The 24,279-nt window shown below is 47.3% G+C and overlaps 2 protein-coding genes across 4 annotated transcripts in view; one reads left to right on the top strand and one right to left on the bottom strand.

Moving 5' to 3' along the window:
* NIP7 (nucleolar pre-rRNA processing protein NIP7) overlaps positions 1-24,279 on the bottom strand; it is a 71,392-nt gene that overhangs the window by 16,411 nt on the left and 30,702 nt on the right. The window contains exons 5-6 of one of the 2 annotated variants that reach the window (XR_011384061.1): positions 18,480-18,565; positions 14,891-15,804 (exon numbers count right to left, since the gene is read on the bottom strand). The gene's annotated coding sequence lies outside the window, so the exon portion shown is untranslated. Of the gene's footprint in view, positions 1-14,890; positions 15,805-18,479; positions 18,566-24,279 lie in introns of those variants that run through there. The other variant, XR_007920025.2, reaches the window with a different exon arrangement.
* Positions 9,974-24,279, top strand: part of TERF2 (telomeric repeat binding factor 2) — a 33,448-nt gene continuing 19,142 nt past the window's right edge. For both annotated transcript variants that reach the window (XM_008257547.4, XM_002711661.4), the window contains exons 1-3: positions 9,974-10,364; positions 10,458-10,553; positions 11,219-11,349. In XM_008257547.4, coding sequence (XP_008255769.2) covers positions 9,989-10,364; positions 10,458-10,553; positions 11,219-11,349 — 603 coding nt within the window. In that variant the 5' untranslated portion in view covers positions 9,974-9,988. The remainder of the gene's footprint in view (positions 10,365-10,457; positions 10,554-11,218; positions 11,350-24,279) is intronic.

The following is a 24,279-nucleotide window of genomic DNA, read 5'->3' as shown; positions in this document are numbered from 1 at the left end:
CAATTATATGATCACCAGATGGTTTTAATATGAAATTGTATGTAATATTAAATATATAATATGAAATTGTTGTAATATGAAATATTATTATAATATGTAAATAGTAAGGCGATTGTAAGTGATTAAATACTACAACTACTCTGGAAAAGAGTCTGTGTGTAAGTTATCTATCATACTAAAGAAAACACCACCTAAAAATGCATATCTCCTTGCACATTTCAATGCCAACATCCAAAAGTTTTCACCTTACTTTAAAAATTATTTATTGCATTTATTTGTAAGGCGGATAGAGGTAGGAAGACAGGGAGAAACCTCCCATCCACTGGTTCACTTGCCAAATATCTGCAACAGCTAAGGCTGTATGTACCAGGCTGAAGCCAGGAGCCAGGAACCCAGTCCAGGTCTCCCACACAGGTGACAGGGACCTAAGTTCTTCAGCCATCATCTGGGGACTTCCCAGAATGCATAGTAGCAGGAATGCTGGAATAGCAAACAGAGCCAGAGCCATTACCCAGCTATTTCAATTTAAGACTCCCAAGTGAAGTCTTAACTGCTACAGCAAATGCCTGACCCTACTTTTTTTTTTTTTTAAGGTGAATTAGAGTGCTCAAAAACAGCCTTCTTTCTTTTCAAGATTCATTTATTTATTTCATTTGAAATCCAGAGCAACAGAGAGGGAGATCTTCCATCTGCTGGTTAAGTCCCCAAAGGACCACAACGGCTGGCTCTGGGCTAGGCTGAAGTCATGAGCCGGGAACTCCATCCTGGTTTCCAGGCACTTGAGCCATGTTCTCCTGCTTTGCCAGGTGCATTAGCAGAGAACTGGATAGGGAGCAGAGTAGCTGGGACTCAAATCAGCACTCTGATACGGAATGCTGGTGTTGCAAGTGGCAGCTCAACCTGCTGCACCACGACACCAGCCCCAAAAGCTCTGTTTCTAGATGTGCCAAGCTGGCAACAACCCCCATATCTATCAAGAAGAGACAGGATAAATAAACTGGACCTTCATACAATGGGACACTACTCAGCTGTAAACAGGAATGTCACAGACGAATCTCAGAAACATGGTTATGCAAAAATGCCAGACACAAAGAGTACCTGGTATTTGATTCTGTTTGTGTGAAACTCAATAAAAGACAAAAAGTGAACCTAGGGGCCAGTGCTGTGGTGTAGTGGATAAAGCTGCCGCCTGCAGTGCCGGCATCCATACAGAGGCCAGTTTGAGTCAAGTCCTGGCTGCTCCACTTCTGATACAGCTCTCTGCTGTGGCCTAGGAAAGCAGTAGAAGATGGTCCAAGTCTTTGGGCCACTGCACCCACATGGGAGACCTGGAAGAAGCTCCTGGCTCCTGGCTTTGGATCAGCTCAGCTCTGGCCATTGTGGCCAACTGGGGAGTGAACCAGTGGATGAAAGACCTCTCTGTCTCTCTCTGTCTCTAACTCTGCCTTTCAAGTAAATAAATAAATCTTTAAAAAAATGAACCTAATCTTTTGTCATTTTATTTTGGCCAATATCAGATATGGATGTAAAATCTGATTCAGACCTATATCTATCATGATATCTTGGACAAGCCTGTATCTGTAAAGCTAGCATAGTAATACTATTTTTGGGTGAGATTTTCATGCAGACTAAAAGAAATAAAGCATATAAGACATCCTAGGACAGTAAATGATAAACAAAAGTACATTTTATATGATCATTACTTCCATAAATTTGTGATCACATTGTATGTTTCTATCTTTTTTCTCCTCTTATTATACATCTTGAGTATCTGATAATCTTTGGGCATATATTTATTTATTTTTAAAAAAGTTTTCCAAAGGAATTTTTTTAAATATTTATTTATTTGAGAGGCAGAGTTAGAGAGAGAGAGAGAGAGAGAGAGAGAGAGAGAGATCTTCCATCTGCTGGTTCACTCCCTAAATGGCCACAACGGCCAGTGCTGGGCCAGGCTGAAGCCAGGAGCCAGGAGTTTCTTCCAGGTCTCCTGCATGGGTGGCAGGGGCCCAAACACATGGGCAGCCCTCTGCTGCTTTCCCGGGACATTAGTAGGAAGCTGGATAGGAAGTGGAACAGTCAAGACTTGAACTGACTGCCATATGTTATCCTGGCATCACAGGGAGCAGTTTTACCTGCTATCCCACAGTGTCGCACCCCTCATATTTATTTTAAGGGGAGTGATGTAACTGTTAATACAGAGTAAAATTCCTGGATACTTTTAAACACATCATGATTGATTTAATAATTTCATTATTGGGGCCAGTGCTGTGGTGTAGCGGGTAAAGGCGCCATCTACAATGCTGGCATCCCATGTGGGTTCAGGTTCGAGTCCCAGCTGTTCCACTTCTGATCCAGTTCCCTGCTAGTGTGCCTGGGAAGCCAGTGGAGGATGGCCCAGATGCTTGGGCCCCTGCACCCAGGTGGGAGACTAAGAGGAAGCTTTTGGCTCCTGGCTTCAGCCTGAGCCATTTGGGGAGTGAGCCAGCACATGGAAGGTCTCTCTCTGTAACCTTGCCTTTCAAATAAATAAAAAGAAATCTTTTTTAAAAAATTCACTATCAGATTTTTTTCTAAAGATTTTATTTATTTATTTATTTGAGAGGTAGAGTTACAGACAGAGAAAAGGTCAAACAGAGAGAAGGGTCTTCCATCCACTGGTTCACTCCCAAATGGCTGCAATGGCTGGAGCTGGGCTGATCCCTTCCTGGCTTGGGCTCCCAGTTTCATCTTCCTGCCAAAGCAGACCCGAGAGGAAACAGGTGATGGTTCAAGTACTTGGGTCTCTGTGACTCAGATGGGAGACACTGACTGAATTCCTGGCTCCTGGCCCGGCCTGACTGCTGTGGGTATTTGGGCACTGAACCTACAGATGGGAGCTCTGTTTGAATGAAATGAAAAAATTTAAATCCTAATGCTCTTATTATTTTTCTTGCAGAATGAATTTCTTTAAAAAATGGAATTCTTATGACTCTTGCTGAATTTTTTTAGTTGATCTCTGGGAAAGTTGTATTGATTTTTTTCCCTCAGCACTGCCTGAAAGTGCCCACCTTCTCTGACAGTGGGCAGTATTAATATTTAAAACCTTGCTAATTTGTTTGGCATGTGTTAGGCATCATTGATAGGCCTCATTTCAATTTCACTGTGTCTGTTTTTTGATGTGTGTGTGTGAGTGTGTGTGATCTACCCTCTCTAGCATACAGGGAAAGCAAGACTCTTGGAGCTTAAATCTCTACCCAAGTGATAGATAAGCCCGTCCTTAACCCACTGACTGCAGCCTTTCCCTTGCACACACTGCCTCCTGCTGGGGCTCAGGAGAACAGCATGAAGAACTCAAGTTCCTTAAAGCGGTTCCCTTGGATAGACAGTCGGGTATTTGCAATAGATAATGTGGACAACGATGAGACAGCCATGTGATGATGGACTTTGAAAAATAAGCATAAAACCCACCAAGCCTACACTTAATATTTGTGCACTTGTGTAAGTTGTGCCTTACCTTAAAAAAAAAGAAAAAATGAGATTTTTGAATAGAGAAGTACTTTTCAGGCAGATACTGGGTGAGTTAATAAAAATACCTTGGTGTCAGATTGTGGCATAACTGGTTGAGCTGCCGCTTGCAATACCAGAATCCTATATGGGCATCAGTTCAAGTCCTGGCTGCCCTGCTTCCAGTGCAGCTCCCTACTAACGTGCCTGGGAAAGCAGTGGAGGATGGCCCAAGTCCTTGGGTCCCTGCACCCATGTGGAAGACCTGGATGAAGCTCCTGGTTCCTGCTTTTGGCCTGGCCCAGCTGCAGCTGTTGCAGACATTTGAGGAGTGAACCAGAGGATGGAAGGTCTCTCTGTATATATAACTCTGACTTTCAAATAAATAAAATAAATATTTTTGAAACAATCTTACACACATTGAGGCCTTACAAAAAACAAGGCCTGCTCTAAGGGCACTGGGAATGGTAATTCATTTTAACTTTCATACAATTCCCGAAAGTTACCTCTGTTACTTGTGCTTGACAGAGGAGAAAATCCAGGCATAGAAATGGTTAAATAACTTGCCCAAGGTGACACAGCTAATGAGTAAAAGAGATCTGAAGGCAGGGAATTTGGTGCCTGGTTAGGGGAAGCAAGCTGGGATCCCAGAGCAGCCATGATCTCCAAAGATCTGCCCAACTTGGTGGCCTCTGCTCTGATCCTGGAAACTCCAACACACAGCAATTTTTGTCTGACCAGGATATTAAGATTCACATCTAAATAGGTCAAGGTGAGCATGTGACTTGACATCCTCTGTGACACCACCACCAGCCTTCCGGAGTTGTCTTTTAGTGACCACAAACCGGGTCTTTTCCAGGGCCAGTCCAGTGGGGCTGAGAGGCCAACCTCTGATGCTGGAGTAATCCTCCGACCTCCCAGCAGGAGGCACACGCGTCCACAAACCAGGACCGGAATTTCTCTCATTGCCAGGTATTAGCAATGAACTCCAGGGACTTCAGCAAAACTTGCAGGTGACTCAAACCTTTGTGCCCACCCTCTTCCTGGGCCCACCCAGTCCTCTGGCTGTGCTCCTGATGTCACTCCTCTGCCTGCAGAGGACATGAACACAGAGGCACCCAGTGAGGGACGGGGGCACAGGGACCCCAAGGCCAATGTGGCAAACCTATCCCAGAACACAAAGAAATTACAGGAGGAAGGTTCAGGAGTATGTCCAGCAGGCGGGGATGGAAGTGGGTTTGGAACTGGGGATTGGACAAGAATGAATACCTGGAGAAGGAAGACGGACGGGATTTTGAAGTCCCCTCCAGGGTTGTCTACAAGAACAGAAAGTGGGGGTTGGGGGGGCTGGCACTGTGATGTAGAAGGTTAAGCCTGTCGGTGCCGTGGCTCACTAGGCTAATCCTCCGCCTTGCGGCGCCGGCACACAGGGTTCTAGTCCCGGTTGGGGCGCCGGATTCTGTCCTGGTTGCCCCTCTTCCAGGCCAGCTCTCTGCTGTGGCCAGGGAGTGCAGTGGAGGATGGCCCAAGTGCTTGGGCCCTGCACCCCATGGGAGACCAGGATAAGTACCTGGCTCCTGCCATCGGATCAGCGTGGTGCGCCGGCCGCGTCGGCCATTGGAGGGTGAACCAATGGCAAAGGAAGACCTTTCTCTCTGTCTCTCTCTCACTGTCCACTCTGCCTGTCAAAAATTAAAAAAAAAAAAATAGAAGGTTAAGCCTCCACCTGCAGCTTGGGCATCCCATATGGGTGTTGGTTCAAGTACTGGCTGCTCTACTTCTGATCCAGCTCTCTGCTAATATGTTTGGGAAAGCAGTAGAAGATGGCCCAAGTGCACCCACGTGGGAGACCCAGAAGAAGCTCCTGGCTCAGCCCTGGCCATTGCAGTCATTTTGGGAGTGAACCAACAGATGGAAGATCTCTCTCCCCGACACCCCCTCTTTCTGTCTCCCTCTACTCTCTCCTCTCTATTTATGCCTTTCAAATAATTAAGTAAATATTTGGAAGAAAAAGAATAGAAAGAGACGAGCTCAGCACAGGTAGCCTGTATAGTCTAATATCATGTGCTCAGCTGCTGTTGTATCTAGGAGATTATGACACAAACACAGAGGAAATGAGAGGCAGCCCCCAAAGGCCCCTGTTTCAGCAAATGTAGCTCCTGGACGGGTAGGTAATTGGTCCAGTTTTCAACATGCATGGAAGGTTCACTCACCTGCCTTCATCAGTTCAGTACAAGCTGAGAAAATCTGTCAGACTCTGGGCTCGCAGGGTTTTTCAAATGGGGAGACAGGACACGGGAGTGTTCATTCTAAGAGCACACCACTGGATAGCTATGTGCTCCCACTTTTATTTAGTGGGTACCAGCTAGTCTACAAGCCAGCAGGCACGTAGGCAAGGTTATACATCAACTTAAGGATTTGGGAAAAGGAATCTGGTCTGGTAGTCTAACTTAGGGATTAGAGCTGTGTTGTAAATCTTCAGAAACAGGCCCATTTAGATGCTCGTGCAAATTCACAAATTCCCCAAAATATTCCAGGTATCAATTCATGTCCATTAGCCCCCTGCTGCTCCCGCTGCCACATTCCTTTGGGGCAGGTATGCCCATCCCCAGCCTGTTTTGGTGTGAGCAGAAACTATGGCCATGCCTCTAATTTCAGGGCATTTATGCAGCATCTCTACGTGGGCTGGGTTCTGGGAAGTCGAATGAACAAGCAGACAGGGTGCCTGCCCCAAAAGGAGCTAACTGTGGAGACTATGCTTTTAGGAAACGTTAAAAAAAAAATCAGGTGCTAAGGGGGGATTTAAGGGAGCCCAGAAAGTAAGAAAGGGTGACATGATTCTCAGATGAGTCCTGCAGGACAAGACAAGCTTCCAGGCAGACAGGGGAGCAGGTGGAAAGCGCGTGACAGCAGTCGTGGGAACACACGTGGGCACACGTGGGCACACGTGAGCACATGTGAGGCTGGCAAGCAGGCAGCCTCTTCCAACTCCACAAGTCTGCTAAGGACTCTGCACTGTTTAAAATCTGGCGCTGCAGGCGGAGGATTAGCCAAGTGAGCCGCAGCGCTGGCACCCCGGGTTCTAATCCTGGTTAGGGTGCCGGATTCTGTCCCAGTTGCTCCTCTTCCAGTCCAGCTCTCTGCTGTAGCCCAGGAAGGCAGTGGAGGATGGCCCAAGCGCTTGGGCCCTGCACCCCATGGGAGACCAGGAGGAAGCACCTGGCAGCGCACCGGCCATGACAGCCACTTGGGGGGTGAACCAATGGAAGGAAGACCTTTCTCCCTCTATCTAACTCTGCTTGTCAAAAAAAAAAAGGCTAAAAGAAAAAGGGTGAGGGGGTCACAGGTTGTGATCTGTGTTCTGTGTGTCCTCTAGCTTAGAAATGACCAGGTGCACAGACTGCTTTGTTTGGCTGTGATAAGAACTTGGAATACATTCCTTTCTCCCCTTAAGAATGTGACCCACTCTGTAACAGAAGCCCAGATCTGACTTTCTGATCTGGACTTCAAAATATACATGCAACTCAGGCCGGCGCTGTGGCTCAATAGGCTAATCCTCCACCTTGCGGCGCCGGCACACCGGGTTCTAGTCCCGGTCGGGGCGCCGGATTCTGTCCCGGTTGCCCCTCTTCCAGGCCAGCTCTCTGCTATGGCCAGGGAGTGCAGTGGAGGATGGCCCAGGTGCTTGGGCCCTGCACCCCATGGGAGACCAGGAAAAGCACCTGGATCCTGGCTCCTGCCATCGGATCAGCGCGGTGCGCCGGCTGCAGCGGCGGCCATTGGAGGGTGAACCAACGGCAAAGGAAGACCTTTCTCTCTCTGTCTCTCTCTCTCACTGTCCACTCTGCCTGTCAAAAAAAAAAAATATATACATGCAACTCACAACCCACGAGTCTTACAGACGCAGTGAGAGCTCAGGCCACGGCGGGACTGAGCGCTCAGGCTGTGACAGGGCCACAACCTGTTAGCCTTGGGGCTAATCTGTGAAGCTTTGCCCACCAACACTGGCACCGCCCTCTGGTGACAAGGGTCACAGGTCACCTGGGGTCTCCACTGTGCTGGCTGCCATCTCACCCTGAGCAGGTGACCGCTCACAGAGAGGTGAACCTCGGGCTGAGACGCAACTTCCTGCGGAGACCTGCTTCCATCCCAACTGAGCAACTGGGCCTTCATCGTTCTGGAACAGGTTCACTGGGTGGTTAACGTGGTTGATGCCCAGGGAGTGCATTCCCTGGGGAGTTACTGTCGCTATTCTCAGCCTCCTTAAGCCTGGTGGAGTGTTAGGGGGACTCTTTATGATACAAGAAGCCACAGTTTGATGAGCTCCTCTTTTCAAATGTACGGGACACTTTGCCTCAGTAATTCCACTTTAAAGAAATTATCCTAAGAAAATAGTTATGAATCTGTGCAGAAGATTGTTAAAGGGATGTTTTTAATACTGAAGCTGTCTAGAATAACAAAAATTATATTTTACTTATTTTTTTGACAGGCAGAGTGGACAGTGAGAGAGAGAGACAGAGAGAGAAAGGTCTTCCTTCCATTGGTTCATCCCCCAGTGGCTGCTGCTGCCGGCGCACTGCCAAGAGCCAGGTGCCTCCCCTGGTCCCCCATGCAGGTGCAGGCCCAAGAACTTGGGCCATCCTCCACTGCACTCCTGGGCCAGAGCAGAGAGCTGGACAGGAAGAGGAGCAACCGGGACAGAATCCGGCGCCATGACTGGGACTAGAACCCGGTGTGCCAGCGCCGCAAGCGGAGGATTAGCCTATTGAGCCGTGGCACCGGCCAGAGTAACAAAAATTTTAAATAACATAAACATTTTACCGTAGGGGTTTATATAAAGAAAACGTTGGTTTGCCTATATACTGTAATGCCATGTAGCTATTAAATACTTAAAATACTAAATATAATCTCAAAATAGGGTGGGTGTTGTGGAGCAGCGGGTGAAGTTGCCGCCTGGATGCCCACATCCCATATCTCACTGCCTGGGACTGAGACCCACCTCCAGCTCCCATCCAGCCTCCTCCGAATTTGCCTGGGAGGCAGAAGATGATGGATGAAGTAACTGAGTCCCTGCCACCCATGTGGGAGACGTGGATGGAGCTCCTGGCTCCTGGTTCCAGTGTTGCCCAGCCCTGGCTGCTGCTGGCATTTGGGAAGTGAACCCGCAAATACAACATACATTTCTCTCTCATTCTGCCTTTCAAATAAATAAAAAATAAATATTTTTTTTAAAAAAAGTTAACTCTGGGGAAAGGCGTTAATTAGTACGATCCTATTTTTGCAAACACAGGCACACAATAGGTACACAGAAGATACTGGAAGACTATAAAAATAAAACAACTAATTTTTTCATGTGGGACTCTGGGCGATCCTTTTGCTTATTTTTTTCTAATTCTTCTACAATAACGCGCATAATTTTATGATTTAAACAATGACATGGAGTGGGCATTGCGGCGCGGGGGTTACGGCACCATTTGGACGCCCCGTATCCGAGCGCTGGTTCAAGTTCCGGTTCTCTGGCCCCGTCCAGCTCCCCGCCATGAGCCTGGGAAAGCAGTGGACGATACACCCCGAGTACTTAGGCCCCTGCCACCCACGGGGGAGCAAGAAGCTCCTGGCTTCTGGCGTGGGCCTGGTCCATCCCCTGCTGATGCAGGCATTTGGGGAGTGAACCAGCAGAAGGACCGACCTCTCTCTCTGCCACTGTGCCTTTCAAGTAAGTAAGCAGGCACATAAACAAATATTTTAAAAAAACTTTATATTTCCAGAGGTTTCCGGTATTGCAAGACATATTCTGTTGCTTGACCCGGACTGGGAGCACACTGGCCTCTGCTTTGTAATTATTTGTTAAAATGTAAAGTTGGGGCCAGCTGGTGGCGCACTAGGTTAATCCTCCGCCTGCTGCGCTAGCATCCCATATGGGCGCCAGTTCTAGTCCTGGTTGCTCCTCTTCCAGGCCAGCTCTCTGCTGTGGCCCAGGAGGGCAGTGGAGGATGTCCCGAGTGCTTGGGCCCTGCACCTGCATGGGAGACTGGCAAGAAGCACCTGGCTTCGGATTGGCACAGCGCCGGCCGTGGTGGCCATTTGGGGAGTGAGTCAACGGAAGGAAGACCTTTCTCTGTCTCTCTCTCTCTCTCACTGTCTGTAACTCTACCTGTCAAATAAATAAATAAAAATCTTAAAAAAAAAAAAAAAAGTAAAGTTAACAAACCTTCTTCTATGGAGCTCCTGCCCGCAATTTCCCAAGTGCTTAACGAGATACACGTATTTTCCGTTATCTTATACATAGTTCCGGAACAGTAGTATGCATATTAAATTCGCAATTCACTGAGCCATAGACTGCAAACCCCGCGGACTTCCCGGCCGACCTGAGCGGCACGGACTGCAAGTCCCAGCAGGCCTTGCGGCCAGCGGACCGGGAACTACGGAGGCCGAGACGGAGGCTGGGCCCTCCGGTCCTTTCCCTCCCAGAAGCCCGCGGGCGGCTAGGAACGCTGTCCGTATCATGGCCGCGGGAGCCGGGACGGCGGGCCCTGCTTCCGGCCCGGGCGTCGTGCGTGACCCGGCGGCGTCACAGCCGAGGAAGCGGCCCAGCCGGGGGGGCGGGGAGGGCGCGCGGCGATCGGACGCGATGGCGGGAGGAGGCGGGAGCAGCGACGGCAGCGGGCGGGCGGGCCGGCGGGCGTCCCGCAGCGGCGGGCGGGCTCGGCGGGGGCGCCACGAGCCGGGGCTGGGGGGTCCTGCGGATCGGGGTGCGGGGGAAGCACGGCTGGAAGAAGCGGTCAACCGCTGGGTGCTCAAGTTCTACTTCCACGAGGCGCTGCGGGCCTTTCGGGGTAGCCGGTACGGGGACTTCAGGCAGATCCGGGACATTATGCAGGGTGAGGGCCGGGCCCGGGAAGGAGGCCGGGGAGGGGGTCGTGGGGACGGGGTCGGGGCTGGGGTCGCCGAGCCAACGCTGTCTTCTTTCCCAGCTCTGCTTGTCAGGCCCCTGGGGAAGGAGCACACGGTGTCCCGGTTGCTGCGGGTTATGCAGTGTCTGTCGCGCATTGAAGAAGGGGAGAATTTAGGTATGGCTGTTTTTGTGCTCGTCTGCGGGCGTACTTGCGTCGGGTTTTGTTGTTTTCAAACTTACATCCGGGACGGAGGGGTTCCGGGTTAAAGTGCGCGGCCGCTTGCACCGCGGGGGTCTCGTGCGCGCTCGCTCGCTTTCCCGGGCCCGGAGGTTCCGTGGGCTGCTTTTCTGTGTGCGGGTTGTTGGTTTTTTTTCTCCCTTTTCTTTTCTTCCTCCCACCTGTTAGTTGCTTAGCCCAACTTTGTTGCTGTCCAAAGAGACTTAGTCTCTCCCCCGTAGTGATGTTTTTTCAGCGTGTGAGCACGTTTCCCGCCCCCTCTCCGAATTGAACTTGACAGCTGTTTGGCAAACTGGCTGAAGTTTCTGGCCATTTGTGTCTGAGGAGGATGTGTGTATCCTGAATCTGAGAGGCAAATGCACGTGTTAAAAATACCTTTTTTACGTGCCTCGAAAAATCCTGAAAGATGAGCACGTTTTAAATCCGTTGGCCTGAGTTTGGGCACTCTGACCGGGTCTGGAAGCCCGGGTGTGTCAGCAAGTGGAATTCAGATCTTGCTATAGTGGCATGCTCCCTGCCCCTAAGTGTACACTCATGTGTTTGGACATCGCTTTCCTGCTCCTTAGAGAAGAGCTTGAAATGAGAACTGTGCTTTGTCCTAGACTGCTCCTTTGATATGGAAGCTGAGCTCACACCCCTGGAGTCAGCCATCAATGTGCTGGAGATGATTAAAACCGAGTTTACGTTGACAGAAGCGGTGATCGAATCCAGCAGAAAGCTGGTCAAGGAGGCTGTAAGGCTCTGTTTTTATTTCTTTCTTCTTTTAACAAATATCAGGGGTCTTTGAGGATGCAGCGCGTGATCCTTCCTGTGTGGGGCAGAGGAGAACCGGGGTGGGCAGAGAGCAAGTGCGTGTGCACACGGATGTTACTTCTCTGGCCCCTTTTCCACCCAGGCTTGGGAAGTATCATTAATGGCAAGCACTTGACTTTCCTGATTTCGGTTTTTCCCTGTGGCCCCAGCAGAAAGGGCCATAGTACACAGGCGTTAAAGACTGACATGTTGGAGGAGGGGGTTACAGCATTTGGGAGAACAGTGAAAGGGCTGCAAGTAACTGGCCTACGGCTTGGCCACCCTTGTTTATAATCAACCAAGGAGAAAAGCTGGGGCCTTGGAAAATGTAGGACTGATTGTGTTGTTTCATGCAATTGTCTACAGAAAGAGGCTTAGCACTTTTAGATTAGAATCGGGGATGCTGGGATAATGTGCCAGCTAGAAACCCAGGAATGGTAGAAGAGTGGTAGAGGGCTAGCACAGACACTGTTCCTGACATCAAGAAAGAAAACGAGTGTCTGGGAATTTGGAACCGTCCCTGTGGTGTGGCTCATGTCGCTTCAAGTAGTGGAACTTATTTTCATTTCAAACATGGAAGTGACTGTGGGACCAGGAAGCAGAGGCAGAGGTGAGGACTGAAAACCAGCTCAGCATTGCTTTGGTGGTGGGAACGAGGGAGCTGGTGAGAACGGGAAAGAGCACTGCAGAGGCACACCCGGTGCTGTGCAGGGAGTGCAGGGAAGGCCTGCCCCGGCTGTGGCTGTGTGGAGGCACTCAGGTGCCCTGTTAAAAACAGCTGGCGTGCAGGAGGTACAGGTGCTTTGCTTATTCACTTAAAGACCTTGGCCTTGCAAAGAATGCTTAGATAACAGTGAATTCTAAAGAGGAGTAACTCCAGGAACACACGTTTAGTCAGGCTGCTGCTGGGCATCCAGTGCCAGAGGAGACATTGTCCAGGAGGAGAAGCCGATGTCTGTTTTGAGCACAGCAAAGATTCTTTTGAAGGGAAGAAATGGTACCCATGTGCAACTCCGGCTAAGTAGCTAGTTCAAAATGCAACCCCTTCCGAACACAAGGGCTGTAGACTGGCCATGGCTCCACTTCAGGAAGTCTTTTTATTGTTTGTTTATTTATTTAAGCTCATTGATCTTGTCTTTGGAGGCTTCATTAGGACAATCTGTTTGCAAGATGTAAACTTCCTTAGAATAATCAACTGTTTTCTTAGTCTGATTCCCATCCACTTTCCCATTCTCCAGCAGGAACCAAATCTTTTGTTGAACTCAGTGCCTTACTGTTATTAATGGTGTAACAGTTCACTCCAAAATTGAGCAGTTTAAAACAGTAAATATTATCTCTCAGTTTCCAAGGGTGAGGAATCTGGTAATGGTTAGCTGAGTGGTTCCCTCTCCGGTTTCTCAGGTTCTGGTCAGGCTGTCAGCTAGAGTTGCACTCATTTCAAGACCCAACGGAGGCTGAAGGATCTGCTTGCACACTCACAGTTGTAGCGGGACTCACTCCTCACTGGCTGTTGGCTGAGACTTCAGTTCCTAGCCTCCACAGAGGTGGCTGTATACAGCCCAGCATCTTGTTTACCCGAGAGCAGGTAGCCCAAGCGCAAGCCTGCGTGAGAGCCCGAGGCAGAAGGCAGAAGCCCTCGTCTTCTAGAATCTGATCTTAGAAGTGACATATCAGCACTTCTGCCACATGCTGCTGTCACACAGAACACCAACTCTGGTGGGCTTTGTGCACGGGACTGTGCAGAGGTGGGCATCACCAGGCACTGTCTTAAGGCTGCCAACCACAGTTAGCTTGATCTTGCTGTTGAGTGATTTACTTTTTTAAATTTACTTTTTAGAAGTTTCTGATTTAGAGTCATAAAATCTGTTAGCAGTCATCATTAGGGAAAAAAAACACCTTGGGATGCCTAGGCTCAGTGAGGCTTTTTGATCATTTCAGCTATATAATGTATTACCATAGGCATTTTAAAATTGTAAAAACTTTGAGGTTCTAAGTTAGAATTTCTCAGTGTAGGGTCAGGGGATCTCTTAGGGTTTCTGAGACCCTTTCTGAGGATTCCTGAGGTCAAAGCTGTTTTCATAACAATACCAAACGTTATTTGACTTTTTCGTCGTGTTAACATTTGCACTGATGGTACAGGAGCAGTGATGGGTAAAACTCCTTGTGCTTTATCACAGTTAAGGTGGTGGTAAATTGTACTTAGTCACTGTCATATTTTGCACTGCCAAGTGCAGTTTTTCAAAAAACCCATCAGTTTTAATTAAGAGTGTCTGCTCAAGCACTAACATTTCATTAATTGTATTGAGTCTCAGTCCGTGCGTAAACATCTTTTCAGGATTTGAGGTGCTAAGAGAGGGAGCCTGTCTAAAGCATTTCTGCTGCAGACTAACGCTGGTAGTGTCTTCAGGAAGAGCACTTGGACGTGACTGTTGCACGCTGAACATGCTGGGTTTTTCTGTGGTGCAACACTTTTATCTGAAAGAACTGACAAATGAGGATTGTTCAGACTTATATGTTTGGTGGCTCTTTTCTTGAGAATGAGCAAAGTGAATATGTCACTTAAAACAGTTGACAGTATTCTTTGTCAGTGGTAAAAGTCAAGCTCTTAGATGAAAATATCAAATTTTGGAAAATTAAATTTGAAAACTACCCAAATGTTAGACTTTTCTGAAGATTTTTGGTATCAACTGTGATTTTAAAAATATTTTTAATGAATGTGTCAACATTTGGAAGATCTGCATAACTCAGTCAACCATTATTTTCCAATGATCAATGTGTGACGCTACAAAATCATTCATGGATGAAAGATCCATTTAAAGTGCAAGATGGACTGATGGATTCTAATGTAACAGGTTAAGAAAAATTTACTTGTCAAAGATTTAAAATAGAATCAAAGAATATCTGTGATTTTTTGAAAAGACTATTAAACTGTCTTTTTCTTTTCCACCATCATATCCCTGTAAAGCTAGTTTTTTTATATACCTCAACCCAAACAGTGTATCACAACAGATTAAATGCAGAAGCACTTAGAAGAATCCAGCCATCTTCTAGTAACCAGAAATTAAATGGATTTGCAGAAAGGTTAACAGTGCCATCCTTCTCATTAAACTTTTGTCTTAGAAAATACAGTGGTTTTTCATAGATTTGTTACTTACATTGACCTGTAATGAGTTTATTATTACTTTTTAATGAATTAATAAATAAATTTCAATTTTTTCAGTATTTCTCATCTGGTAAATATCAACAGATATAACCCACATAAACAAAACTCTGGGTGTTCATGAACATTTCAGGGGAGTAGAGAGGAGTCCTGAGACCAGAAAGTTTGAGACCTGCTCCTGTGAGCTGTGATTTATATTAAGACTGTAGTGCTTTTCTCTTCAGACAAGATTCTTTCCTCAGATTTCTTTGGAGAAGAGGGGAAAACAACGTATATTAGGTGTTCCAGGGGAAGCTTTGGTATTTATTTTGTACCTTATCGGTTTGTTTGTTTATTTGTATGTTGCTTTTAGCTGTGCAGCAGTTTCCCAGCTCTGTTAGTGACAAACTTTTGGGGTCTTCCCCACCTGGGACGCTGCTACCTCAGAGACACTTCACAGCTTCAACTCTGGACTTCGTTAACAGCGTTAACACGTGCTGTTTCCCAGGCCCCCTTGTTTCTTTTTGTGTGTCCTTAAGCCGTTTTACAGTTCTGTGAATGTTTCTTCCCTTCCTTAATTAATGTGTGCTTTCTAGCATTCTTCCCCATATAAACCTATTCTGAAAATCGATGCTTTGCAGTTTCCTTTTTAAGTTACCTGGAAACTACTGATACTGCTTACATGCTTAGAGAACCTAAACAAGTATGTAAGAAAAGAAATTATATCTGAGAACAGCCAAGTGAAAAAGCAACGATTCATCTCTCAAAATTGTTTTCCACAGGAAATTAATACATAGTTTATCGCACAAACTTGGAAGGCAGACTTTTAATTTCAATTCTGAAAGTATTCATGTGTCTTTTTTTGTTTCACAAATTAAAGGCAGGTGAGGGGAAGAATCTATATTTTGTCTCCCTCTTGATGCAATGTCAGTCTTGGACAGAATGCATGGAGCAACTGTCTGAGAATCCTGAAATGCAGGCACGCAGGGAAAAGACCAGAATTTTCCTGTATATCAAACCAGTGATGAGCACTTTGCCATTTTTTCCTCCCCCGAGTATCACACGGACTGGGCTCAGAGGCAGCCTGAAACCTGTGCATGCCCTCCGCATGCTCCAAAAGGAGGGCTCTCTGGCCTGAGGATCTCCTGAGGGCCAGAGCGGTGGGAGGGTTCCCTTGTCTCCTCCTGGCGCCCTGGCGGCAGCCTGGACAGCAGCAGTTGCTGGCAGTGGCACTGACAATAGGGTAGGCACCTAAAACTACAGGAGAAAAACCCACTGTTTACCAGAGGAGCTTTATTCCCCAGAACCTGGTTCATATTCTGTTGATTCTATATTTTACTGTCTAACCCACTGCTTGGTCCTGGATACAGATGCAGGTAGTGTGTGGCAGAGTAAAACTCAAGCCCAAGGCTGACTTAATATTTGAAAATGAGTCAGTTTAATCTTCCATGTTAAAACCATATGATATCAGTTGATGCAGAAAAAGCATTTGACAAAATTTAGCGTTAGTTCATGGTCAAAACACTCAGCAAACTGCAATAGAAGGGAACTTCCTCAGCATTATAGAAGGCACCTACAAAAAACTCACAACTAACATGGTAATGGTGAAAACCAGAGCACTTTGTCCCTTGATCTGAAACAAGGCAGGGATATCTATTTTCACTACTAATGTTCAATATACTGAAAGGCCTAGCCAGTGCAATAAGGCAAGAAAAATAAATAAAAGGCACATAGACTGGATGGGGCTGGTGCCGTGGTACAGTGGATTAAACCACCACTTATGGCGCTGGCATCCCATATAAGCACAGTTCAAGTCCCAGCTTGATCCAGCTCCCTGCTAATGCACCTAGGAAAGCAGTGGAAGATGGCCTAAGTGCTTGGGCCCTGTCACCCACATGGGAGACTCCGATGAAACTGGCTCCTGGCTTTGGTCTGGCCCAGCCCTGGCTGTTGCCACCATTTGTGGAGTGAACTAGTGAATGGAATATCTTTTTCTAACTCGCTCTCTAACTCTGCCTTTCAAATAATCAATCTTTTTTATTTATTTATTTATTTTTTGGACAGGCAGAATTAGACAGTGAGAGAGAGAAAGGTCTTCCTTCCATTGGTTCACCCCTCAAATGGCTGCCACAGCCAGTGCGCTGCCAGGTGCTTCCTCCTGGTCTCCCATGCGGGTATAGGGCCCAAGGACTTGGGCCATCCTCCACTGCCTTCCCGGGCCACAGCAGAGAGCTGGACTGGAAGAGGAGAAGCCAGGACAGAATCCGGCGCCCCGACCGGAACTAGAACCCAGTGTGCCGGTGCCGCAGGTAGAGGATTAGCCAAGTGAACCGTGGCGCTGGCCCAAATAATCTTTTAAAAGAAAAGGGGGAGGGGGGCGTTGCTGTGGCTCACTTGGTTAATCCTCCGCCTGCGGCACCGGCATCCCATATGGGTGCCAGGTTCTAGTCCCAGTTGCCCCTCTTCCAGTCCAGCTCTCTGCTGTGGCCTGGGAGTGCAGTGGAGGATGGCCCAAATGCTTGGGCCCTGCACCCACATGGGAGACCGGGAAGAAACACCTGGCTCCTGGCTTCGGATTGGCACAGCGCCAGCCGTAGCGGCCTTTTGGGGAATGAACCAACAGAAGGAAGACCTTTGTCTCTGTCTCTCTCTCTCACTGTCTATAACTACCTGTCAAATAAAAAAAGGAAAAAAAGGCATACAGACTGGAAAAAAAGGAAGGAATAAAATTTTGTGTATTTCCAGCTGACAAGAGTATGTAAAAAACCCCATGGAGTTCATTTAGCAAGGTTGTAAAATATGACAACAATATAAAAATCATTTTTATGTAGCAGCAGTGAACAATTAAAAATTAAAATACCAAAACAAAACCATTTGCAGTAGCTTTGTAGAAAAAGAAACACTCAGGTATAAATGTAGCAAAACATGTAGGACCTGTACATGGAAAAATAGAAAATGCTGATGAAAGAAAGACCTGATATATATATATATATATATATATATATATATATATATATATATATATAACATATTAATAGACTGGAAAACAATATAGTTAAAGTGTTGGTTCTCCAGCTCATTTATAGTGTTAATACAATTCAAGTCACAATTTCAGCAGGATTTTCTGTAAATACAGACTAGCTGAATCTAAATTTTTTTAAAGATAAACTAAAACAACCAAAACTATTCTGTCCAACTGTAAGAGTTCCTATAAAGCTGCTCATGGCTGGAGAGATAAGAGATTACTGAAACAGGAGAGTCCAGAAACAAAATACTAGAGTCGACATGAATATGACTGATTTTTGACAAGGATGTGAAGGAAATTCAATGGGAAAAGTATTCAGTGGGAAAAGGATAGTCTTTTCAGCAAATGGTGTGAAACAACTGAATGTTCATACTCAGATATGGCCCATGACATACTTGCATCTTAGACAAAAATTCACTCAAAATGGATTGTAAACTAAATGTAAGATGTAAAAATCAAAACTTTGAGCCGGCGCCGTGGCTCACTAGGCTAATCCTTCACCTTGCGGCGCCGGCACACTGGGTTCTAGTCCCGGTCGGGGCACCGGATTCTGTCCCGGTTGCCCCTCTTCCAGGCCAGCTCTCTGCTGTGGCCAGGGAGTGCAGTGGAGGATGGCCCAGGTGCTTGGGCCCTGCACCCCATGGGAGACCAGGATAAGTACCTGGCTCCTGCCATTGGATCAGCGAACCAACGACAAAGGAAGACCTTTCTCTCTGTCTCTCTCTCTCACTGTCCACTCTGCCTATCAAAAAATTTAAAAAAAAATTTAAAAGAAAAGAAAAAATCAAAACTTTTAGAAGAAAACATAATATATTCTTGTCTGGGAGTTAGACAAAAGTTCTTAAATGCTGGAACCATAATCCAGAGGAAAAATAGATTTGACTATATCAAAGTTTTAAACTCTTACCTTTCTCCTTTTTTCTGCCATCATGGAGTGTGTGCCCACCTCCTTTCTTTGCCATGTCTTCTCACAAGGCTTTAGAATTGAGATTCCTGGCCCCCCAAAAAAAACCAAGAGAAAGGTATCACCCCAGTGGATCTGAATGAAAAGTGAAGACAAGGGAGAAGTATAAGCTGGGTTTATAAATGACACATTTATGCCCTCCCTATCAAGGTCATTATTTCCTTACCATTTCATACTAAGAATGTCACCCACTCTCTGGACAACTGGACATGTTTTATTGGCAATATTTTTTTTTTTCAAATATTTATTTGAGAACAGAGTTACAGAGAGAGGGATACACAGAGAGAAAGGGATCCTCCATCCGCTGGTTCACTCCCCAGATGGCCACGACAGACAGAGCTGGGCCGATCAGGAGCCAGGAGCTTCCTCGGGATCTCCCGTGTTGGTACAGGAGCCCCAGCCTCGGGCCATCTTCCACTGCTTTCCCAGGCCTTTCAAGTCCCAGCTTGATCCAGCTCCCTGCTAATGCACCTGGGGAAGCAGTGGAAGATGGCCTAAGTCCTTGGGCCCCTGCACCCACGTGGGAGACCCGGAAGAACCTCTTGGTTCCTTACTTCAGATCAGCTCAGCTCTGGCTGTTGCAGCCATCTGGGGAGTGAACCAGCAGATGGAAGACCTCTCTCTCTCTCTCTCTCTCTCTCTCTCTCTCTCTCCACCTCTCCCTCTCTCCCATTCTATATAGCTCTGTCTTTCAAATACATAAAATAAATCTTAAAAAATTATTTGAGGGGGCCAGTGCTGTGGCACAGTGGGTAAAGCCGCTGCCTGCAATGCTGGCACCCCGTATAAGCGCTGGTTCAAGACTAGGCTGCTCCACTTCCCATTCAGCTCTCTGCTGTGGCCAGGGAAAGCAGTAGAAGGTGGCCCAAGTGCTTGGGCCCCTGCACCCATGTGGGAGACGTAGATGAAGCTTCTGGCTCCTGGCTTCGGATCGCCCCAGCTCGGCCATTGCGGCCAACTGGGGAGTGAACCAGCAGATGGAAGACCTCTCTCTCTCTCAGCCTCCGACTCTATGTAATTGCCTCTCAAATTAATTAATTAATTAAAAAATTATTTGAGAGCAGAGCACTCCCATCCACTGATTAAGTCCCCAAGTGCACCTGATGGCTGGGTGGCCAAAGCTGGGAGTCAGCAGCTCAATCTAGGTTTCCCACATGGCAGAAACCCATTTACTTGAGCCATGACTACTGCCTCCTAGTTTTCCTGCAAGCAGGAAACTGGAAAAAGGAGCTGTGCCGAGGCATAAACCTTGCCCTGTGACATTTTTTTAGGGAAAAAAAATTTAACTTTGGGGGAAAAAAAAGCCACGATTATGAGAAGAAAAGACAGATTGGGACAAATATTTGCAAATCACCTATCTGACAAAGGACTGTATCTCAACCAGATAAAGAACTGGGGCCTGCTTGTGGCACAGTGGGTTCAGCTGCCATGTGATGCTGGCATCCTGTGTGAACACTGGATCACATCTTGCTGCATCACGTCTGACCCAGCTCCCTGCTGATGTGCCTGAGAAAGCAACAGAACATGGCCCAGGTGCCTGGGCCCCTGCCATTCATGTGGGAGACCTATATGGAATACTAGGCTCCTGACTGTGGCCTGGCCCAGCCCAGGCCATTGCAGCCGTTTGAGGAGTGAACCACTAGATGGAAAAATCTCTCTTTCTGTAACTCTTTGAAATAACTAAGTCTTGAAGAGAAAATTTTAAAGAACTCTCAAAATAACCAAGCCTGTATATACAACCCTACTTTTAAAATGGGCAAGACTCACCAAAAAGAACAAAGTAGCCAAAAAAAAGGACATGAAAAAACCTGCGGGGCTGGCGCTGTGGCTCACTTGGCTAATCCTCCGCCTGCAGCACTGGCATCCCATATGGGCGCCAGTTCTAGTCCCGGTTGCTGCTCTTCCAGTCCAGCTCTCTGCTGTGGCCTGGGAGTGCAGTGGAGGATTGCCCAAGTGCTTGGGCTCTGCACCCGCATGGGAGACCGGGAAGAAGCACCTGGCTCCTGGCTTCAGATTGGCGCAGTGTCAGCCGTAACAGCCATTTGGGGAGTGAACCAACGGAAGAAAGACGTTTCTCTTTGTCTCACTGTCTATAACTCTACCTATCAAATAAATTAAAAAAGAAAAGAGCCGGCGCCGCGGCTCACTAGGCTAATCCTCCGCCTAGCGGCGCCGGCACACCGGGTTCTAGTCCCGGTCGGGGCACCGGATTCTGTCCCGGTTGCCCCTCTTCCAGGCCAGCCCTCTGCTGTGGCCAGGGAGTGCAGTGGAGGATGGCCCAGGTGCTTGGGCCCTGCACCCCATGGGAGACCAGGAAAAGCACCTGGCTCCTGGCTCCTGCCATTGGATCAGCGCGGTGCGCCGGCCGCGGCGGCCATTGGAGGGTGAACCAACGGCAAAGGAAGACCTTTCTCTCTGTCTCTCTCTCTCACTGTCCACTCTGCCTATCAAAAAAAAAAAAAAAAGAAAGAAAAGAAAAGAAAAACCTGCAACATCATTTGGCCTTTAAAGAAATACAAAATCACAGTGAATAATAGTACATAGGAATTAGAATGGCTATATTTGTTTTAAAAATACTAATAAAGTTAAGTTTGAATTATATATTTCAGACCATTATGTAAACCATATATTTACACAATTTTTTTTAGAGTACTAGCCAGGATATAGAGTATTTGGAAATTTCATACATTACTGATGGGGATACAGTGTTACAACTGGGGCTGGTGCAGTGGCATAGTGGGTTAAGCTGCCACCTGCAGCACTGGCATCCCGTATGGGTGTCGGTTCAAGTCCTGGCTGCTCTACTTCTTTCTTTTTTTAAAAAAAATTTATTTATTTATTTGAAAACGTTACAGAGAGAGAAGGAGAGGCAGAGAGATCTTCCATCCATTGATACACTCCCCAATTGGCTGCAACTGCTTGAACTACACTGATCCAAAGCCAGGAGCTTCTTCCAGGTCTCTCACGTGGGTGCAGGGGCCCAAGGACTTGGACCATCTTCCACTGCTTTCCCAGGCCACAGCAGAGAGCTGGATCAGAAGTGGAGCAGCTGGGACTCGAACTGGTGCCCATATGGGATACCAGCACTGCAGGCAGCGGCCTTACCTGATGTGCCACAGCGCCGGCCCACTGCTCTACTTCTGATCCAGCTCCCTGCTAATGTGCCTGAAAGAGCACTGGAAGACAGCCCAGGTGCTTGGGCCCCTACACCCACATGGGAGACCCAGAAGAAGCTCCTGGCTCCTGGCTTTGGCCTGGCCCAGCCCTTCCTGTTGCAGCCATTTGGGGCATGAACCAGCAGATGGAAAATCTCTCTCTTTCTCTGTAACTTGGCCTTTCAAATAAATAAAATAAATCTTTTAAAAAATAGTCCAGCTACTCTAGAAGACAGTTTGGTTGTTTCTTACAAAGCTAAACGGACACATTCTACGTGACCCAGCAATCCCATTCCTGGCTGTTTACCTTATAGAAGTGAAGAATTAGGTTCACACCAAAACCTGTACATGAACGTTTTGCATCTCTATTCATAATAACCCGGGGTTACAAACAACCCGAGTGGCCTTCAGGGGATGAATGTATAAGTAAGCTAGTACATCTATACGAGAAACTTCACAGCTCGGCAGGAAGAAGAAACCAACTCTGAATCCTGCGGCAACATGGATGGGCCTCAGCAGCGTTAGAGTGAAGGTGGACACCCTCAAGGGTACCTCTTTGAAAAATCAGGGCTCCTTGGGGCTGGTATTGTTTCACAGCAGGTTAAGCCTCTGCCTGTGCCACTGGCATCCCATACGGGCAACAGTTGGAGACCTGGCCGCTCCACTTCTGATCCAGCTCCCTGCTAGTGTCCCTGGGAAAGCAGGAGGAGATGCCCCAAGTGCTTGGGCCCTTACGTCCACGTGAGAGACCTGGAAGAAGCTCCAGCCTCCTGGCTTCAACCTGGCTTAGCCCTAATCATTTGGGGAGTGAACCAGCAGATGGAAGCTCTCCCCCCACCCCTTTTCTATAACTGTACCTTTCAAATAAATAAAAAATAAATCTTTACCAAAAAAAAATCAGTGTTTCAGACTCTGTGGTTCCACTTATGTGATGTTCCTGAAGACAGAAGACAGAGCAAGGATTAGGGATGGGGAAGGATATGACCACAAAGGAACAGCTCAGAGGAGTCTACTTGTATTAAAAATCAGAACTGTACACCCCAAAAATGTAATTTTGCTGAATGTTAAGTAAAATTAACCTATGATTTAAGAAGTAAAAAGTGTGTTCTTCAAGAAAGTATAGTCTTAACTGTGGTTTTTCTGCTGAAAAGGATGTGTAAGTGGCAATGGTCGTGATTAAAATGAAAAGACTTTCTTTGCTTCCTCACTACAAGAACTTAGGAGTAAACCTGTGTATTCAAGAGTATGTGACGCTGTTCTTCCTTTTCTTGGTCTAGATCTCTGTATGTTCTTCCCCATGAAGACAACAGACGAGTTTGCTTTCCTTTGCTGCTCTGTGTTTTATTTATGTATTTATTTGAAAGAGAGATCATCCACTGTTCACTCCCCAAATCCCTGCAGCACCAGGACTGGAATACAGGAATTCCTCTGGATCTCCCATGTGGGTGGCAGGGACCTCCCAGGTGCATTAGCAGGAAGCCAGATCAGGAGTGCAGAATAGCTGGGTGTCCCAAGTGGTGGCTTACTCTCCGCCCCACAGCATCTGCTCCAGCTTTCCTTTTTGAAAGAGATCTTTTAAAAAATCTGTTTCTTGGCCAGCGCCGAGGCTCACTAGGCTAACCCTCCACCTGTGGCGCCGACACCCCGGGTTCTAATCCCGATTGGGGCGCCAGTTCTGTCCCGGTTGCTCCTCTAACAGTCCAGCTCTCTGCTGTGGCCCGGGAGGGCAGCGGAGGATGGCCCAAGTCCTTGGGCCCTGCACCTGCATGGGAGACCAGGAGAGGCGCCTGGCTCCTGGCTTCGGATCAGTGCAGCGCGCCGGCCATAGCAACCACTTGGGAGGTGAACCAACGGCAAAAGGAAGACCTTTCTCTCTCTCTCTCTCTCTCTCTCTCTCACTGTCTAACTCTGCCTGTCCAAAAAAAAAAAAAAATCTGTTTCTTTAATGCTTCTCCTTGAGACTAGCTTTAAGGTATCTACATTATCTTATATAACTCCAGATGCTGCCAGTGTTATGTTGGCTTTTCTGATTCTTGTAAATGTCAACATATGGTACAATTTTCTTTTTAATTTCTTTTTCTTTTTTTAATTTTTATTTGACAGGTAGAGTTATAGACAGTGAGAGAGAGACAGAAAGAAAGGTCTTCCTTCCGTTGGTTCACTCCCCTAATGGCCTCTATGGCCGGCGCTGCGCCGATCTGAAGCCAGGAGCCAGGTGCTTCCTCCCAGTCTCCCATGCAGGTGCAGGGACCCAAGCATTTGGACCGTCCTCCGCTGCCCTCCGGGGCCACAGCAGAGAGCTGGACTGGAAGAGGAGCAACCAGGACAGAACTGGCGCCCCAACCGGGCCTAGAACCTGGGATGCCGGCGCCGCAGGTGGAGGATTAGCCTAAGTGAGCCGCGCCGCCAGCCTCTTTTTAATTTCTGATCACTGGATTTTTTCCTCTCTATATATTGTCTCTGATGTTTCTTTACAGAAGGACTTTTCTTTTTCTCTGTGACTAGTGAGACATTCTCATCTTACCTAGAACTTGTCCTTTCATTTGCTGCTTGTGGGTGAGCTGGCTTTTTTGGTCTCCCAGCACATT

The sequence above is a fragment of the Oryctolagus cuniculus genome, chromosome 18 (assembly GCF_964237555.1).
Source record: "Oryctolagus cuniculus chromosome 18, mOryCun1.1, whole genome shotgun sequence".
Lineage (NCBI taxonomy): Eukaryota > Metazoa > Chordata > Mammalia > Lagomorpha > Leporidae > Oryctolagus > Oryctolagus cuniculus.
This window is presented reverse-complemented; position numbering and strand designations above follow the sequence as displayed.